Source organism: Boleophthalmus pectinirostris, unplaced genomic scaffold (genome assembly GCF_026225935.1).
Source record: "Boleophthalmus pectinirostris isolate CB_2022bp ecotype Guang Dong unplaced genomic scaffold, ASM2622593v1 HiC_scaffold_14, whole genome shotgun sequence".
NCBI classification, from domain to species: domain Eukaryota; kingdom Metazoa; phylum Chordata; class Actinopteri; order Gobiiformes; family Gobiidae; genus Boleophthalmus; species Boleophthalmus pectinirostris.
The window spans coordinates 21,780,974-21,802,436 of NW_026571047.1; the positions used below are offsets into that span (position 1 = coordinate 21,780,974).

General features: G+C 38.7%; 1 protein-coding gene across 1 annotated transcript in view; it reads right to left on the reverse strand.

Annotated features, from left to right (window-relative positions):
- sdk2b (sidekick cell adhesion molecule 2b) overlaps positions 1 to 21,463 on the reverse strand; it is a 277,914-nt gene that overhangs the window by 184,733 nt on the left and 71,718 nt on the right. Inside the window, exons 4-5 of the mRNA XM_020918287.2 lie at positions 15,977 to 16,110; positions 2,648 to 2,759 (exon numbers count right to left, since the gene is read on the reverse strand). Of these exons, the coding sequence (XP_020773946.2) occupies positions 2,648 to 2,759; positions 15,977 to 16,110 (246 nt within the window). The remainder of the gene's footprint in view (positions 1 to 2,647; positions 2,760 to 15,976; positions 16,111 to 21,463) is intronic.

Sequence of the window (21,463 nt, forward strand, 5' to 3'; positions counted from 1 at the left end):
GGATAATTTTCTTCATGTTTTGTCTAGAATATTTCATAGTGTGGCATTAAGCTTTATCTCTATCTTCAAGGAGACAAAACCAGACCAATTTACAGGTCAAATCTGTGGAGAGGCGACCCCGCTCAGTCAGATTACATGTTTTTCTAGATATTTTTGAGTTATAAAATGACCTGTAATTGAATAAATGTAAGGTAGAGCTGTATAATGTCATACTGTGGAACATTCCAGGCAGAGCAATGACATGCTGACCCCTGACCGAAAAGTTACACAGTGCACCTTTAAGATAACAATAGCAGACGTACAACAGTGCTTATATTGGTTCACAACCTTTAATTTTCTTCATTATGGGAAACTACTGTTCTCAAATTCTCCCAGCACGTGTCTACAGACTCTTCTATGAGAGAGTTGGCTGCCTGCCCAGGATTAGATCAAATTTCTTAGTGCATTTCATTTCTAAATGCAAGGGCACTAACCACTTTGCCAATGGGAAAACTAAGATCAATTTTTACTTTTCAAAACATATTAAAATTATTCTAATTCCGATTCACAGATGGATTTTGATTAAGGAAAAGCACAATCCTCAGACGACTACAGCTTACCAGAAAGTTTGTGGTACAATTCTTGCTTTTTCCAGTTTTTGTCCTTAGGAAATACACTACACCTACTTCTATTTTACAAATGGGGATCATTGAAATTTAATTTTTATTTTGTGGTGTCAAATATTTGCGAGAAGGTGTGTGAAAGATAACAGAATAGAGCAGTGGTCTCCAACCTTTTTCCTCTTGTGAGCTACTTTTACAAAACGAAAATGCCAAAGAGCTACTAGTTTTAGCAGTCACAACAAATTGAGTAAATATAAAAGCCATGGCAAGCCTTAGATAAGGCACAGTTAGATGTTTATAAAACTTAAACCATTATCCATTTATTAGTGTACAAAGTTAGGCATTAAAATTATACATTTACAATAAATTTTACTTATTCAGCACAATACGTATAATTCAGAAATCCTTTGGCGAGCTACCTTGCTTTCTGCACTAGAGGACGCTCTGTATTATAAGGCACACTGTCATTGAATCGTATATTTTCGAACTTTTTTCACATATAATCCCCACCGGACTATAACGCGCATTAAACAAAACACAACAGTTAGATAAGTCAGTCAAGCTTTATTTAACGTGTTCACAATAACTCTCGACGTTGTTCAATTGTAATGCCTAAAAAAAAATACTGTCTGAGAGCGCTAAATTGTTAGTGTATTCACAATAACTCATAACTGTTCAAACTGTTGGGCAATTACGGCGTCCAGCACGCCCGCATCCCTCTCGTCATTATCCAAGTTAGTGTGGTTACTGTTCCCTGGCAGTTCAGTGATGATTCTGGTCTTGGTGAAAGCTCGGACCACAGTTGATACTGATCCTTAGCCCAGGCGTCCACGATCCATTGGCTGTCTCTCTGTCTTGGTGAATGTGTGTTCGCCAATTTAACTTTGTAACAGCCTTGAGTTTAAAGTGGGCGTTGTAAGCGTGTCTCTTGACAGGTGCATTTTGATATTAAAAATAATCACAGTATGTATTACTCCGCGATGCTTTTGACTACTGGAGCCGTAACGCTGCAAGTGGTGCGGCTTTGTAGTTTACTAAAGTCGTACTAAGACATCAGAATAAATTCTTATATAAAGTGCTCTGGATTATAAGGCGCGCAGTCGTTTTTGGATGAAATTAAAGGCTTTTAAGTGTGCTCTATAGTGCAGAAAATACGGTACTTGGAAAAGGGTGGAGAGCTACAGGTTGGAGACCCCTGCTATAGAGGGACAGACAAGTTCATTCTCCAACAGGCTCCTACAGCTCCGCTCGAACAGTGAAAGATACAGAACTATGGTCTTTACAACTGTACAACTCATCCTTATGTAATAGATAACCCTGTGTCAATCACTATTTAATCTTTGCACTGCTTCTCTTTACGACCTCTTGTATACAGCTCAGATATATTTATTATATTTCTGTATTTTTATTTATCTTGTACATATACAATAATAATGCCTTTTTTCACACCATCTCTTGCTACTTATTTTGAACGTATGACACCGTTTATATTGTTTATCTATGTCATTATAATATACTGTGATGTGTGAGCTACTGTGTCCAAATTATTTCCCTTGTGCATAAATAAAGTCTGTTTAAAGGTGCACTGTACAACTTTTCTGGCAGAGGATCCACCGCCTGCATGTCTCCTTCTCCTTGGAGATATTACAGTTTTGCCTCCACAGTATGGAAATAAACTTCAATCACAATGGAAACAGGTCAATGGTCAGATCTATGGGGAAAGCAAGCCTGCACATGGTACGAATTCAAGTTTTTGAGGTATTTTTGAGCTATAAAACACATGTAATTGAACAAAAGCAAGGGGGATATGTTTAGTGCCATACTGTGGAACATTCCAAGTAAAGAAATAACATCTTCATGGAGACAGGAAGAAGTTACACAGTGCATCTTTAAGTGTAAGTCTAATATACTGTAGATTTTTAGCAGTTTCCACCTGTTTTGGCATTTTGTTTTGTTTTTTTTTATTTTGTGGAGGTATATATTGAGGTTCAGGTCTGGGAAACATTTTATTCAGTACAGTTTTGAACATTTTCCACCTGTCTTACCTTGCATTGGCCACACACTCCATGGTAACCTCTGAAGTCCCTGTCACCACGCTGGTATTCCTTGGCGGGATCACTATAGTTGGGGCGATGGGGTCAGCTGGGCCTCCCACATCTACAAACACAAAATAACAAAGTGTGAAATAAAACCAAAACCCACAACTACATGTACTTGCAATGTAAAACGTCAAGCAGTTCTGTTGATATCTTTGGCCCCCGGTTTGGACAGCGATGCCCCAGACACTTAATTTCCAGTGGGAGAACTCTACGTGTGTTCATTGACGTGAAATATTGAAAGTGACCAGGGCACACACGGACTATCTGGGTCTTGACAGGGTAAGGCAAAACAGATAAGACAGTGCACTCGCTGTGTATAATAAGATGCCTGTTACTGAAAAACAAAATTGAGGCTACAGAGAATGAAGGAGATCAACTTCTGACTGACCGAATCGAAGATCTATATGAAATCTCTCACCTTGAAAGGCCTTATATTACACAAAATTGACTTTTGTGAGCTTTAAGCCATGTTATAATTAGGGGTGTGCAAAAATATCAATATATCGTATCGTTTAATGTGATGATACAGTATCAATATGGGGGGCTGATGTATCGATATGTCACCAAGAGTATTTTTTGGTAGATTTTACTAAATTATTTTGTTACAGCACTACAGTTTTGTTGCTTGTTTAGTGGAAGGAAACTTGTTTATGCTACATATTTGACATTTTCACAGTTTTGATGATTAAAATGTTTGTGTTTCATATGAACTTTGTACAAGAAGTGGTTTAACAAAAACTTTTAGTATCACAGTCATGATTTAGCCTTTATTTTTTATTGAATCATATAGAATTTATTTGAAATATATCGCATCGACCCAAAAGTGCACTGTATCAAGATATGTATCATTTCGTGGCCTGTGTATCGAGGTAAAGATACCCAGTTGGAGTTATAATGTTGTTACCTCATCTGAAACATACCTGGAGTTGTGTTTTGTTTCATACACACTGTTTGTGAAACCTTTTACTTTTTGTTTAGCAGAGATTGGAAACTCCAGGTCTGAAATCATCCAAATTATTCTAGTAAAGGTGTATGGAGTTTATAGCCTGATTGATCAGCCAGTTTCACTTCGTGGAAACTGTCTGACCTCGCAGCATTAGGATTCCTTCGCTCGACGGTAGACAGGTACTTTTTTATTTAACCAATCGCTGCTATTTGGTCGTGATGCATGTAATGCACCAAATCCCATAGGAAGAAGGACAATAACATCTTTCCCCTTGATAAAATTCACCAAACATTCTCTTTGTTTCAGCTTTAAATCCTCGATCTCAAGAATCGTTGCCAACACAGAATGTCTTTCCTCATCTACATCCATCTTGACCTCTTTGTTTACTGTTGTGCTGTACCACAAAAGGGACCCAGACAGGTGCTTCAGTTGACGTCATGGCTTCACAGCTCTTCACTGATTGGCCGGTGCATGGTCTACAACTTTTGGGGTTCTTGCAAACTTCTAGTGTATTCCAATTCCTGACCTTGTTGCTGGAGAGAAATGAAACTGAGCAGAGGCACTAGGTGGCTATGGAGTTTAAGCGTTTCAACAAAAATGGTGAGTGTGATCAACTGAAAAACGGGCTAATGCTGTCTAACTTTTAACTGTAATTTTATGTGTGAACTAAGTCAGTTCTTTGTGGTCAGATTGTGTTAAAATAAAGCACAGATTAAAGTCTAATAAAGCCCTAGACAGGGCATGCCTACAGACAGCATCACACCCACAGGGAATGGTGATGGCATCAGCTGCAAAGTATCAGTAGTATCCAAAGTAGTTTTCATAGCCAGTGTCATTACTAATACAAGACCATAGGGATAAAAGTTGACTACACTTTTTTTGTTTTTTGTTTTCTCACTGGGAGCTAACAGTCAGACAGGCCTGTAGCAGCATTAGGGCGCAGGCTTGTGGGGATGTGTCATATTGGTGATAAACTCGCACTGATACGTGGATCCAGTCTGGCCCCAGAGTGTGCCCATGGCTGCACATGTCAGACTGCGCTATGGGGCCTGTCACAGCTCAATCTACACCCATCCCACAGCCCCTCAGTCACTACACAGAAGCCTGGGGCGATGGAAACATGTATGTAAACAGGGTAAACTAGCACAGCATATGGGTGTCATTATAATAGTGTTAGCAGTGTGGAGAATATAAGTGCATATGACAGGCTAGGCTACTCATTTCAAGTTAACATAATTGTATACGATTTTACTAATAATTTTCCCTATTTTGTTTCTTTTCCATATTATGTTTATGTTTATTTTTATTTCCAGGTTGGGCAAGAGCCAGAACTTGTCTAAATTGCTATGATTAGACAAATAATAATGCATACATTTTTACTTCATCAATTAAATTCAAGTTTAAACTGGCTGGAAAAAGTCACATTACTTTTTCTAGTTATGTGCACCATTTTTAGGACCATTCAAATACCAAAAGTGTTACAGTAGCTCAGTCGGTAGAGCGTTTGTCCACTGATTTAGAGGTTGGCGGTGTCTTGACATAAATATCATTGGTTGGGCGATCAGATCCACTGAACTCCCACAGATAAATGCTGTTGTTGTTGTGTGCTTGGGCAAAACACTTGAACTCACCTCACCCCCAGTGTCTGTGTACACTGGTGTCTGAAAAAGTGAGCGGTTCTTTGATGTGAAGCGCTTTGAGTGCCTTGAAGGTGGAAAAGCGCTGTATATAGAGGCCTATATATATATATATATATATATATATATATATATATTTTTTTTTTTTTTTTTTAAATGTGTGTGTAGAGTATTTTGTTTTGAACTCGCTGCTGTAGCACGAGTTGTAGATTTTTTTTTTTATTACTTTAAAAATTGGGATATTCAAAGAACTCCAAAGAATTCCCTTTGATAGTCTTAAGAGCTAACCACTCTGATAACATTCACCACTGTCACACTATATACTGTATCTTATATTATAACAACATTCATAGCAAGGTTGCGGCGCAATAACTATGATGAAATTTTGGTATAATTCTTTGTATAATGTATCTGGTAATAGCAATACTATAGAGTTCTGCAGGCCTATATCATTGTTTCCCAAAGACTGGGTCACAACCCTCAGGTGGGTTGCAAGAGATTTTGTTTGGGTCGCCTTGCCATGATCTGCATGTAGGTCTGGAATGCAATGTGATCTTCTGCTGCACCCGTACTGCAACGCACTACAAAAACACAGACAGGCCCACCTATCTCATTAGAAATGTTGAAATGTTAAGGCATGTTTTGTATAATTTCTAATCTTTTTGTAATGATTTTATAGACTATTTTGTTCCATTATTGCTGGTTCAATTGAATGTTGAAAAGAAAAAGAAATGGGCCACATTTAATGTCCAAATAGGCAACTTATGGATCCTTTTATGGACTGTTTTTCATTGTTTAAAACTTGAGTAATACTAATTGTTCAGAGACACGATCACTCAGATACAATACAACAATAAAATATCCTCATTAATGTTCAGTAATGGTCAAATCCACCTTTATTTTGTGATTTATGAATAATGTCTACTGATTTGGGTCGCAAAGGTTTGTGACTTTTAAAATATGGATCCCCAGAAAAAAAAACTGGGAAACATTGGTCTATATTATAAAACCATTGGCACTATTGATATCCCACAAGGACACTTGCTAACACTAGTCACAAGGACTCTGCTTTGACAATAGATGAATGCATTTATAATAGTTATCTGTATGATTCAGATAAAGGATATGCTCTAGCTATTGCAAGGTCCTTCTGATTTTGAGTGGCTTTAATAATTAAGTCTCCACTGGGGAAATCATTTATAAAAACACAATCTTTTTCCCACATCTTCTAGCGCTTGAGTGAACTCTGTGCGAGGAGGAGGAGAGCGTAGCGTGAGATGTTGACTTCCTTGTCCTTCACTCTTGTTGAGAAGCGGGCGCCAGGTATGCTCAGGGGAAACGCAGCATTCGAGGCATCTCCACGTGAACAGCTGCTAGAGCAGATACTGACAGATACACACATATTAAAGCCAGGCGTGCTCTGGCAACACTCATCCGTCATCTCTGTCTCCCCACACCCAACATGTGAAGATGTTTGAGATGAAACAGTGGATCTAAGGACATCTCCTATAAGATGGCTTTTATATATATCCTTTGGTGTTGGTTTATTTTATCTACAGCTACTATTTATGGCTGCAATGACAATAATAGACAAGCTAGACAGTGGCATTATTAAATCGAAATTGCAAAAAAAAAAAAAATCCATTCATTGTGTAACTTTTCTGGTGGAGGCTCCATCAAATTAGCCTGATTCATCAGTCGGTTTCACTTTGTGGAAACAGTCTGACCTCACAGCATTTCGATTCGTTTGCTTGACGATAGGCAGGTACTTTTTTATTTAACCAATCGCTGCTATTTGGTCGTGATGTATGTAATGCACCACTAACGGGGTTAACTGGTATATTAAGCTTTTCCCAAATCCCATAGGAAGAAGGACAATAACGTCTTTCCCCTTGATAAAATAACATTCTCTTTGTTCCGGCTTTAAATCCTCGATCTTAAGAATCAAAATGTACGGCTCTTTGCTGATTGGCTGGTGCCCGAAATCACACTTCTGGGGTTTTTGCAAACTGTCTAGTGTATTCTGATTCCTGACCTCGTCGCTGGAGAGAAATTAAATTGAGTGGAGGCACTAGGTGGCACCAGCCTGTCTACCATATGTCAGGAGAGCACTTAACATCGAGTAAAGCAGTAACTTACATTTCTAAACATGGATTAAAGGTTGTATGGAGGATTTTTTGTTTTGTTTTTTTTGTTTCAAGTTGTCAATGATAGCTTATAGAGATGCAGTAGCCTTGTAATTATGATGACCAAAAAAAAGAGAATAAAAATTCATCAACTCTGGACGTGGTGGGGCCAGCTAAACATTTGCCAATAGATAACGAACTGCCTCGTTATCTGTTGCTGACAGGCTGTCAATCAAACTCCCTACGTTTCTAGCGTAACTGACCTGCCTGCGCGCCGGTTTACGTACGCCTGTCACGCTCCACAGACGCAAGACGCACAGACGCTGTTTACTCCACCAACGCAACAGTTCTTAGCGGCTTTTTTTGACCTATATCTTCCTCGCAGTTAGCACAAAGTTTGTTGCAATGGCAGACAAGAATCCAGGAGCAGTTCGCCGCAAAAGAAAGTCCGTTTTTGAGGTCGCTGAAAGAAGAAGACAAGGGGAAAAGCAGCGAAGCAAACTAAGGTGATTCTTGTAGATTCATTCCAGCGATGGCGCGACTGAAGCAGACGCAGGGTCTAAAGACTGACGCATTGGTCGCTGAATCTGCTTATTATGGGAGCTAGTCAAACGTTTTATGTCTGACTAGAGCAGCTGTCGCACACGCAGCTCCCCTTCCTACTCCTGTCCCGCTGCCGTTGCACTTCTAGGCACGGAAGCATCATCGTCGAACGAAATGTAAGCAGCAAACTTACAAGTAACTCAGTAAAGCAGTAACTTACATTTCTAAACATGGATTAAGCTATGTTCGAATTGTGGATAAATAATCCCTAATTGAAAATTGAATGACTAAACCACGATTCCTGACCTAAGTGCATGGAGAGAAATGAAACTGAGCGGAGACACTAGCACTATTGTCAAATATTTTTCTCCATGGAGATGTTATTGTTTTGTCTGGTATGTTTCACAGTATGACATTAAACCTTTCTATCTTCATAGAGACCAAACCAGACCATGTTACAGGCCCCAGATCTGTGGAGAGGTGACCCCACTCACAGTGACAATGTTTGTTTTTCTAGGTATTTTTAAGCTATACAATCACCTGTAATTTAAAAAAAATGTTTAATGTCGTACTGTGGAACATTCCAGATAAAGCAATGACATATCCATAGAAACAAGCAGGTGACGAACACCCAACCAGAGTTACATAGTGCACCTTTAAATGTAGAAGCATTGTTTTAGAATAAAATTGCCTTTAATATGATTTAAAACAAGGGTCTCCAACGTTTTTCCTCTGGTGAGCCTTTATAAAACAAAAATACTAAAGAGCTACTTATTTTAAGAGTTGTAAGAAATGTAATAAATACAAGAGCCACAGCTTTAGATTAGGGACAGTTAGATAAAATATAAACCATTATTTATTTATTAATGCACAAAACTGGGCATTAATATGGTAGATTTACAGTGGTAATTAATCACATTTTATTTATTCAGCACAATATGTATAATTCAGAAATACCTTGGAGACCTACTGGTAGTTCCCAAGCTACACGTTGGAGACCCCTGGTTTAAAATGTCTTCTAGAAATCTAAATGTACAACAGAAAAAAATAAAATAAAATACTAGCTGACTACTAAAATAAGCACTCTACATCTTTCAAAATGATCAGTAAGTGTGTATAGTGTGTCTTTTATTTTCATACATTTTGTTTTTAGATAATTTTCTGAACATTGCTTTTGGCAGTGGTGTCTGTTTTTAAATAAGCCTTATAAATAACTTGACCGAGACCTTTACAGTACAAATACTATTAAAACGATGGAGAGACGACAACATGACAAAGGCAGTGTCGAACCTAATTTGCATTGGATTTCTTTCATAATTTCTCCATCAAACAATATTGAATTTGCTTATCAGAGACTCGCCGCATATTATAAATATATTTACTCACAAAACAACCACCGTACCTGCCTTGGATATTAATGTCCCTGTACCCAATTTCCTCTCATGTATTTGAGCAAAATTTGTCTTGCCACAGTATATTATAGTGTATTAGGAGGTGTTGAGGTTGAAATAAGTCTGCTGCATGGTGATTACAAGGCATTTTATTGTCCGATAATCAGGAAGAGTGTGTTAGCATGCTAGTTGTTATTAGCTTTACCCTCATACTTAGACTTAGACAGACTTTATTGATCCACAAGGGAAATTATTTGGACACAGTGGCTCACACATCACAATATAATATAATAACAAAGAGCAAAAATATAAATGGTAATAATAAGTTCTAAATAAGTTAAACACAGGAGTCAAGTAAGACATAATTATATAAATGTAAATATACAGTAAAAATAAAATGGAAAGATAAGTAATAAAATAAATGGCATGGAAATTTCTGTTCTGGTTTCTGTGAAAAGCACATTGTGATAACTATAATTAAGATGCTTGGAAAGCATTAGGTAAGTGAAGGATCACTTTGGATCATGAATCATATAGTTCTGTTTTTCACGTTTTTAAGACAAAATGCCTTTAAACAGTTTTAGAATAAACACATATATCGCACTAACATGTTTCTCAAAGCACATAAAGCATTGATACTATGACGATGATTATGCCACAGTTGCTTTGGGACCATAAGCTGTCAGTGTTGGGGAGTAACAGATTACATGTACCAGAGTTACGTAATCAGAGTACAAATTGTGAGTAACTGTATTCAGTTACAGTTACTGTTTCAGTGAGTGGTAATTAGATTACAGTTACTTGGTTCAAATAAATAAATTACACAGAGGTATTTTGCTGTTTTAATATTTTAGGTTATATCCCTTTTTTTTTTTTTTTTTTTTGGTAATTACACTCATTGCCGGACATTAAACCAAGTCTAAAACCAGGTCTAAACCAGGTCTAAACCAGGTCTAAAACCAGGTCTAAACCAGGTCTAAAACAGTTCTAAAACCAGATCTAAACCAGGTCTAAACCTGGTCTAAACCCAGGTCTAAACCAGGTCTAAAACCAGTTCAAAACCAGTTCTAAAACCAGGTCTAAAACCAGGTCTAAACCTAGGTCTAAGCCAGGCCTAAACCAGGTCTAAAACCAGGTCTAAACCAGGTCTAAAACCAGGTCTAAACCCAGGTCTAACCCAGGTCTAAAACCAGGTCTAAACCCAGGTCTAAATCAGGTCTAAAACCAGGTCTAAAACCAGGTCTAAACCAGGTCTAAAGTATTCAGATTACGTTACTCACTTTAAGTAATTTAATGGATTACGTTACAAACTACATTTTGGGGTGTGTAACTGTAATCTGTAGGGGAATACATTTTAAAAGTCACCTTCCCAACACTGTAAACTGTATATATAAATGGACATAGCTAAACTGGGAGCCGTCGCATTCCAAATAGGAAGTTTTCGTAGAGGTGTGTCCGGTTCCTTTGACTCTGGCTCCAATTGACTTTACATGGAAAAATTGTCACCTCTGTCTGCTCTACACGATCTGGGTGTTTTCATTTTGCCATTTTATCCGTTAATAAATTCCTATTTGTAACAGACCTTCTTCACAATGGCCGGAAGTGCTGCGCTGTAGTTTAAACATCACGTACATCAATGCTTTTCTATGTCAAAATATCTGTGGAAATGTCTCACGTATTTTCCAGCAGCTTCATAAATGTTCCCTATCACCAAATCTTCATCCAACAAGGTCCACAAAGGACGTATTCTGTCCATGAAGAATTTATCCACAACTGTCAAGGTAAGGAAATCAAGGTAGGAAAATGTACAGGTGAACAATGACTGGCATTAGTGAACAACTCCTGAGCAAAACTAACATTATGGTCATGAATAAAACTGAAGTAACTTGAAAAATAAAAATAAAAAACAGAGAGATTTGTGCAGTTTAAATGCTAGAAATTTGAAGCATTGAAGCATTCAAACTGCACAAATCACTCTGTCTATGCCAATATGTACATCATGAAATCGATTTTTAATTTTAATTGTAGAATCAGTCTGAGTTCACAAGTTACTGATGTTTTATTCATGTCCATAATGTTAGTTTTGTTTAGGAGTAGTTCACTAATGCGTCGTCGTTGTTCACCTTTACGTTTTCCTCTTTCTTACCTTGATAGTTGTGGATAAATTCTTTTATCGACCTTGTTGGATGAAGATTTGGTGATGGGGAAGATTCAAGAAGCTGGTGGAAAATATGTGAGACATTTCCACAGATATTTTGAAACAGAAAAGCATTAACGTAAGTGACCGTTACCCTACATCGCGCCACTTCCGACCATTGTGAAAAAGCTCAATATGAAGCTTGGCGACAAATTCAGCCCACAGTGAGCTTCATTTGACTGAAGCCGAACACTGTGGGTGATGTCACACTCCCTTAGTCCACTTCTTTATACAGTCTATGCTTGGGACAGACTGACAGGAATGTGGATTTTACTCTACAGTCAATTCAAACCATACAAACACATTCTTACTCAGGTATGGCCCTTTTCTGTTCTTTGACTGTTTATGACTATAACTTCTCTGTTTTAAACTAAGCCTCAGTTTCTACTATGCGCCAATATCAGTGCAGTTGATTTTGAGTGTAAATGTAATGCAAATTCACAGTATTATTACCTGATACCTGTAGGGGGTAGGGCCTCCTGCTGAGTACCACATTCTAACCTGAATTCCTCTGTATAGCGTGTGTGCCACCCCTGAATACTACCAGCATAATCAGCTAAGCCAATGTTCTTCCAGCGTGCCCCAAGCTATTTATGAGCCTTTGTCTTGTCGGCTGTAATATCTTCACCCATCTTCCTCCTCCTCCTCCTCCTCACTCAGAGATCTCCACTCTTGCATGTCATAAGATGCTCGCTGTCCGCTCTCCCCTTGCATTTCTCAGTACTGAACCCGCGCCAGCCAGAATTGGTCTGATTTGCGATGTTGCTTTTTTGCTTTTGTTGTCAAGGCTAAAGAGGCTGTGCTGAATATTAACAACCACTTGGCAACCGTAAAGTCCAGTCTCGCCTCTTCATCTCGAGACATTTTGAGTTTATTTTCAGAGTGTGAGGAAATATAATATGTTCCTGACAGCAATGACAAAACATTGTGATGCTATAAAATTAATTGTGAAAGCTGTTTACTGTAGCGTGGGTGACCAGACTGGGAAGCACTCTTGAAATAAAACAGCACATAAACAAGCAATTTAAACTAACTTCTTGTGCTTTTATGGATTTGATGTTGGATAAATGGCCTATAAAATGTTTGCTTGGCTTTACAGCTATAGTACATCATCTACCTACACGTCAAAGTTACCTGCTGCGTGAGGGGTTTTCACTCTTAACTCCTCAGTCTATACTTTTAGCTTGTATTTGAGATCTACTAACAATCATACCAGCATTTTAGCCAAATAAATAAACACCACCATAGTTCAAATTAGAGACAGGTAGCCAGGCTGGCGCCACCTAGTGCCTCCGCTCAGTTTCATTTCTCTCCAGCGGCTAGGTCAGGAATACACTAGACGATTTCCAAAAACCCCGGAAGTTGTGAAGCCATGACGTCAAACTCGAGCGTCTGTCTTGGGTCCATTTTGTGGTACAGCACAACAGTAAACAAAATGTCGAGATGGATGTAGATGAAGACAGACATTCTGTGTTGGAAACAATTACCGAGATTGAGGATTTAAAGCCGGAACAAAGAGAATGTTTGGTGAATTTTATCAAGGGGAAAGATATTATTGTCCTTCTTCCTACAGGATTTGGCGCATTACATACGTCACGAACAAATAGCAGAGAATGGTTACCGTATTTTCCGGGCTATTAGGTCCTCGGATTATAAGACGCACTGTCATTAAATGGTCTATTTTTGAACTTTTTTCACAAATAAACCGCACTGGATTTTAAAGGAAACACAACAGTTGGATGGGTCAGTGGGACTTTGTTTGTGGCGTTCACGGTGACTCTGGGCTTTGTTCAGTTGTGGCGTGTAGGGAGGGTGCTGTCTGGGACCGCTGGATTGTTGGTTGTTTGTAGTGACTCAGTTGTTCAGTTGTGTCTAGAAGTGGCACATTGCACTCGCTTTTTCATTTCGTTCCTCCGTTCCGTTCCTCGTCCGTGTGGAGTGATGAGTGTGTCTGTGGGTGTTTTTCACTGTGCGATCGCTGTCTGCTCCGTGTGTGTTTGTGTGTTCTGCGGGTGGTGTGGCTTTGTAGTTTACTGAAGTCGTGCTGGGACACCTGAGTGGATTCATGTATGGGGCGCTCTGGATTGTGGGGTGCGCGGTCGTTTTTTGATGCGGTTAGAGGCTTAAGAGTGCGTCTAATAGCCCGGGAAAATACGGTAAATAAAAAAGTACCTGCCTACCGTTGAGTGAATGAATCAGACGGTTTCCACGAAGTGAAACCGGCTGATGAATCAGACTAGTAGACGGGGGGGATAAAGGAGTTTTAGGGGCCCAGAACTGGACCTTGATCCTATTTATTTACCTTAGAGGGGGCCCATGTGAGTCTTCTTGCCTCAAGGCCCACAAATTTCTATCGACTGCCCTGGTTCAAGTGAAAACCTTGTATCTCAGGCCTGTACTACGAAGCTGGAATAGAGAGTTAATGAGGTAACTTTAACCTTGTTTACCGGTGCTACGTAGTTGGATGACTTTCTATTGGGTGGTAACTGAAGCTGAACTCTTATCTTACTCCAGACAAGGTTAAGTTGGTCACTTCGGTAAATAGTCACATTTTATACAGGGCTTTTCCACTTTCAAGGAACTCAAAAAGCTTTATATCAAGGACCCTCTCATCCATTTACATTCACATTCGTACATCAGTGTACACAGACGCTGGGGGCAAGGTGGGTTAAGTGTCTTGCCCAAGGATACAACAACAGCATTCAGCTATAGGAGCTTGAATCGTACACTGAGAGCGAGATTTTAAACACCAACCTTCATGTCAATGGACAAACCTTACAAACTAAACTACTGTCTCCCCAAATATGATAAGAAGAAGCTCTCAAGTTTGACCAATGAGATGAGAATCCAACTGCTGTAAAACGAAGAAATAAAGAGTGTGCGGAGAGATAGAGGGCAGCCCTTAATTCTTGCATCTCTTCAAGCATTCCTTGAAGATCCGCGTATGTAACGGTGGGTATTCTTTTATATCAATACGGGCAAATTTATAACGAGGAGGATATTTAAACATATTCAGTTTATGCAAATGATTCCTCTGGATGTACCCATTGTTTAATCAGTGTATTACGCTAACGTGGAACAGCGTGACAGAGCAAAATGTGATTTGTAGTAGCGCTCATCCAGAAGCGCTCATGTCTGGGTTAGTCTATATAGGAAAGAGAAATGTATCCAGGATCATTTCAAGGCTCTGCTGGAGATCAAAGGAAAATATTGATTGAGGGAGGATATGGAAGAACTTTTATGAACAGTGGAACCTCAAGGAGACATCCAGGACATATCTGTTACCTGAAGCTAATGTACACTTTTTGATAACGCTGATTAATACAGGCAATGTTAAAGGGACAGTCTGGAATTTTGGACATAGGACCTCATTTCCTTGTGAGCCAGAGTGTTGGAGATGTGCGGAGAAAGTTTTTAAAATATTCCGTCCAGTCCTTGTATTTGCAGAGGTCACTGGTGCTAGGCTAGTGCATGTCAATGGCCATAGTTAGCCTGACACTAAAAACAGTCTTACCCACTCCACAAAACACCCAAAACTAATATATTACTACACCAGACTGTCCATGTAAACGTCTGTGTCGATATAATAATAATGTTTGAAATAAAACTAACTTTGCATTGCATGAATCGTCGCATGTTGAGGGACTATTTTCTCATATATCAGTCCGCCACTACCAAGCTTTCTATCAGGAACTCACTGCTGCAGCTCAGACATAAATCCTTCAAATGCAACGTTGATTATACTTCTAAAATTATTCTATCAACAGACGTTTACATGGACAGTCTGGTGTAATAATAGATTTGTTTTGGTGTTTTGTGGAGTGGGTAAGACTGTTTTTAGTGGCAGGATAACTATGGCCATTGACATGCACTAGCCTAGCACCAGCGACCTCTGCAAATACAAGGACTGGATGGAATATTTAAAAAACTGTCTCCACATGTCTCCAACACTCTGGCTCACCAGGAAATGAGGTGCTATGTCCAAAATTCCAGACTATCTCTTTAAATAGCAAATGTATTCTTGTTTGTTTTTGCTGTTTCATAGTTTAAAGGTGTATTGTTTAACTTTTCTGGTGCCTGTCAAATGCTTTTCTCCATGGAGATGTTATTGCTTTGTCTGGAATGTTTCACACTATGGTATTAAACCTTTCTATCTTCATGGAGATCAAACCAGAGATCAAACAAAGTTACAGGTCAGATCTGTGGAGAGGTGACCCTGCTGACAGTCACAATGCCTGTTTTTCTTGGTATTTTTGAGCTATACAACCACCTGTACTTGAATAAATGTAAGGTAGAGCTGCTTAATGTCATACTGTGGAACATTCCAGGCAGGGCAATGACATGTCCATAGAAACAGGCATGTGACAGACTCCCAGCCTAAAAGTTACACAGTGCAGCTTTAAGAGTGAGTAGTAAAAGCCCATGTTTCACTTACTCTCCACAGACAGGGTGATGGGCTGGCTGGTCTTATTCTCTCCGTTCTTGTCGTTTACAGCTTGGACATAGTACCGTCCTGCGTCTGGAGCCACCGCCGACAGGATGACCAGTGTGTTGTCCAGTGTAATGGCTCTGAAAAACAAAACACAAAACACCACTTAGCTTAAAGGGCATGTGTTTTTGTATCGTCTATTTCAGGAAAACGCCATTTGCTCCCTGCAGTCTATTAAAAGAAACAATCTGAGCAAAAAAGAGGGACGAAGAGATGATACTGCAGACTGGAAAAGACATGGATGAGGATCATAAAGAAGCAACTCTAGCAGGGGAAGATCATTTTATCCAATGAGTGACTTTTCTGGATGAGTACCATGTGTAAACAACTGCCTATTCCAGTCAGTGGTTTCTCTGTCGTGGTTCCACATTAGAGTGAGAGAAAGGACTAAGAAGGTGGGAATATTTTCATTAGAATATAAAAAAAAAAAAATTCGGTAAGCTGTTCTTCAAAATGCTGGGACAATTTACATGCAAGTAACACATTTTTCCGACAGTTTAAATCAGGGGTGTCAAACTCAAATTCACAGAGGGCCAAAATTAAAAGGCATGGTACAAACCTTTTCTAATTAAAATAAATGTTTAATAATAGTTTTGCTTAAACATTGAATCCAGAACAAGTATAATATAAAATAATAACACAATATTAAATAAATAATGTCTCTATAGTCTATCTGTAACCGGCGGGTCAGCTCTAATACATGTTTGATATGATCTCGTGGGCCAAATATAATTATATCGTGGGCCAAATTTGGCCCCCGAGCCTGAGTTTGACATGTGTGGTTTAAACCCTCATTTAGCAAAATAAAATAAACAACAATGGAGTCAGAAGTAGTCAATTTAGTTACTTAAGTAAAAATACATGTACTGGAGCAAAAAAAATACTCCAGTAAAAGTATCACATGAAAAGATCTACTCAAATTAAAGTATTAAAGTACTTTTTAGAAAATGTACCTAATTAAAAAGTATTTCACATAGATTTTATGTTTTTATAACACTTCAAATGTATTGATTTTGATACAGATTTGTGCTGAATTTTGGTCAATAGAACTTTTTAATTTGTATATTTTTGCTCAAAGTACAAATGTGTTAATATAAACCACTCAGCCTTTGCAGCAGGACTCACACAATAAAACAAAAAAATACTTTGTAGTTTAACAGGAATGAAAAGTAAGATACCTTCTCTCAAATGAAGAGAAATACATGCACTTGAAATACACCTTTTTTTTTTTTTTTTTTTTTACTTAATTTACATAATTTTTACTTTACCACATTTACTTTTGTTACATTCCACCACTGTTATGGAAATACATCAATTTCTGTCCTATCTGCAGACTACTTTGAAACAGAAAGAAGAAATCCGAACTAAAAACATAGAAACCTGTCATAAGCACTTTAAAGTTCTATAGCTAATGTTATAAGTGAATGCATTAGTCTGCGGATTAAGCCTGGGGAAACAAACAATTACCAAACACTTTACAGGGCTTTGCCAAGATCAAAACGCTAATAGAAAAAAACTGATTGCATGTTCATCCTTCAAAGTACAACTTAATTAGCTCTAAATAAGACTTGTTATACGTTCCACACTTGATCCCACGGCAGTCCCAGGCATTAAACATTTTAACATTTTAATTAGACTCTTCAAGCAGCATTAGGTGTATCGATTTACAATGTGTAAACAATGTGCAGATGCTGAGTGTGCGGGGCAGAAATATTGACAGGCTCCTCTGTTCACATAGCTCCTTATGGCCGAGGCTGAAATATGATAGCCTCGCATAATTACCCATCGCTTTTTAATTGGATCTTTGTACCTCGCTTCACGTACTCCGCAGCGTTTTTGGCAGTGAGAGCTTCTGGCAGGAAACAATAATGGCTTCCCTTGTTCACGGCAAATAGGCGCTCTGCCATTTTTCAGCGGGCAATCCAGAGGAGATCATTTGGATGGTGGATCGCGACGCCGACCCAAATTAACCAATAACATACAAGCGTGGAGACTCAGGGGGGAAAAAACGGGAAGACACGTAGAATTCATACAGCAGAGCCTTTGAGCTATTTGCTTTTATCAATAGTTACACTACGTTTTTGAACAGGACTGAAAACGAAGCATGTTTATTAGTATTTGAGAGGGGACGGGGGAGCGGATGTTTGAGAGCGAATTTGTACGTCAGGGCTTTCGAGCTCTTTGGGTCGCAATAAAAGCAGTCGTCTTCTGAACACAGTGTAGGATATCGTCATGGTCAAGATATTTAACCTAACTTCATCCCAATAACTACTGAAGATGGTTTCAAAAGGCAGAGCATCTGGCCAAAAACAGACAGCGAGTTTGTAGGGATGCAACAATAACCGAAATATCGTGATATCGTATCGTCAAAGTTCTCACAGTAACATCGTGGACCATCACAATATATCAAATCACATGTCTCTTTGCTTAAATTGAGAGTTATGGTGCAGCAATAGTTAAAAAACAGAGGGAACTACATAGACCATGATCCTTTGCTCCATTTCAGTGCAGACTACAAGAAATAACAGTTCTAAGCACTTTTAAGTCTTAGTTCTTTGGATTGAGTCTTGTCAAGGCATTTTAAGAGGAAAAAGTAGCATATTAACAGTTTCAGCAGTTTAGCCTAAACAAAATATCGCAATAAATATCATAACGTGAGATGTATATCGTGAAACTATCGTACAGAGAGATTTGGATATTGTTACATCCCTAATTGTGAGCCTCCCCATCATATCGTGAGCATTCCTGCGATATCACAATAAATATCGTACCGTGAGGTTCATAACGTGACGATATCGTATCGTGAGGCTTGGATATTGTTACACCCCTACTAGTTTGCAAAAGTCACATTGTCACTAACCAAGCAGCTTTTAAAACAAGCAAGTAATCAGTTGTCAGTGATATAGATTCATCTAATCCTAAACAGTTTTACATTTAACACAATAATTGTATTCTTATAATTTTGTTTCCTTGGTTGGCAAAGAAAGACAAGTTTGTATAGTACAATTCATACACACATTTTCATGCGCAAGTTTTTATATATATATATATATATTCTTCCCAGACTTACATCAGTTGTATTAGTTTGTAAGAAAAAAATCTGTCTAAATCAGGCATCTCCAACCTTTTTCCCATAGTGAGTTACCTTTATGAAATGAAAATGCCAGAGAGCTACTCATTTTAAAGAAATTGAAAAAGTAGAAGAGCTATGGCAAGCTTTAGACAGGGTACATTAACCATTATTCATTTATTACTATAGAAGTTAGGAATCAAAATGACATGATTTAGTAAGTAATTAATCAAATTTTAGTTATTTAGCACAATATATAATTCAGAAATCCTTTGGCGAGCTACTTGAAAGGGGGTGGAGAGCTACTGGTTTGAGATCCCTGGTCTAAATGTGAAATATTTAACATTTTTTCCCTGTTCAAGTCCATGGTCAACATTATAATGCTCTTTACTCACTGACCATTTCCTCAGTTCATCTTTTTGCACTGAGATTGTCATCTTTGATGTCTGGTGCCATCAAATATTACAATCTGTCTTGAATTGCCTTCCACACAATACAATATTGTATGGATCTAGTGCTGTGCCTTTCCCGTTGTCTCAATCAAACCTTCCTGTGGACTTCCCATGTCAATTTAGCACCCACTGAAGGAGAGAGGCCTCCTGCTGCCTGATGTTACAGCCCCGACAATGTTTACAATCAATATTTTCCTATCATCTGAGCCTGCTCAACAATCTAGAGGTAGATTGTCCGTTCCAGCTGAGTGCCCTGCTCCACTTATATTTCTCCTACAGTCTGATCACATCCACTGAAGCCTTCCACTGCTCTGCTTTACTTCATATTTTTGTAACTTTTTGGTCCGATGTCTTCTCAGATGGAACAAGTATTATAGAGCTTAGGATTGGACGTCAAAAACAATCATTACCATGGAAATCTGGCAGGTTTCTGACAGTCGTGCAAAATGTCCAAAGAAGTACATTTGCTTAAACAATACGATAAATTGCGGGCCTGGGTCACTATGGGTAAATATGTATCAATCAGATTTGAGAGTTAGAGCAGACCTACAATGCAAATTCAACTTTCTGGATTTTTAAGCGTTTTATAGTCGTTTCCATAAGTGAAGTTTGACTTTTGCGCTGGGGCAAACATTTTAACATCAGGGCACTAGATTCATGTATTAAAGTGTGTATTGTCATGTGCACAGGAAGGAAATGCTTTGCCCTGTACAATGAAATTAAAGCTTTACTGTCCACACTGCTGTGAATTATAACTATTTTGTGACATGACACAGAATAGTTCTAATGTTATTGCACATACAACAGTAGTGTTCATAGGCCTCTCAAAAAGCCAAACTACACAGCACACATGATCAGTAGTAGTGGGCTGATTTAGACCTGGTTCAGTCCTGGTTTAGTCCTGGTTCAGTCCTGGTTCAGACTAGGATTTATTTCATACAACCCTTTTGTTTTATTGACATATTTAAAACATTAATACATTTTTAAATTAAATATTGGTATTGTCCATATTATAGACTCAATGTTGTGACATATTTCAGTCTCTAGAGAGGACAGTGACCTCCTGACCCCCGCAAACTCCACCTATGGTTGTTTCTCTTCACCATTTACTCACCCAAAGTTGTATTAGGAGCGATTTGTGTATCTTTAACTGAGCCGTCTTTAATCTTCAATCCCCGTTTTCACCGCCACCAGCGTACGCCCACTGCTTCGTTCTCCAGTTTTATTTTCTTAATCTGTGATACGTGCCTTAATTCGGCAGTGTCACATAGTCATTTTGGGACAAGTGAAAAAAAAACCTGCTGCTCTAGTGTGATGTGATGAGCAGCTGTCCTCGAGATGCTCCCGTTTGGGCACCAGAGTCTTCTAATGTGGAAGTCAATGCAGTTTCTTTTAATAATTTGTTTTAGATGAATATTGGGATTGTGCAAATTATAAAACGGGTGTCGTAGATTATAGGTAAACGCTCTCTCCACTGTAAAAACATCCTCCAAACTCAGAACGGTAGATAAATTACACTAAATAGCCTTTCAAATTACATTATATTGAAACTCCGTTGAACAGTGGACCTCTTTAGTACTGCACTCCTCCCTGGGCTCATTAATGTGGTTTGACCTTCCTCTCTGCTGGGGGGAGATCTGAGCCTGCTGTGCTGTATCAAGGGTGCGAGAGTGTAAAGGAGAAATCGTAGGTAAAACTAATTTAAATAAGGATGTTCTAAAAAGCACACTCGCGGTCAAATTCACACGCAGATGAAAGAAAACCCAAACCACGGGCACCGGGACCGCTCCCTATGCGGCATCATTTGGCCATTAACTTTCACCACGAACGGCACGACGACTAGCGAGATGTCTTTACAGATTGATTGAGTTTCAAATATGTGTGAGCTAACTGGTCTCCGGGCTCATTTGG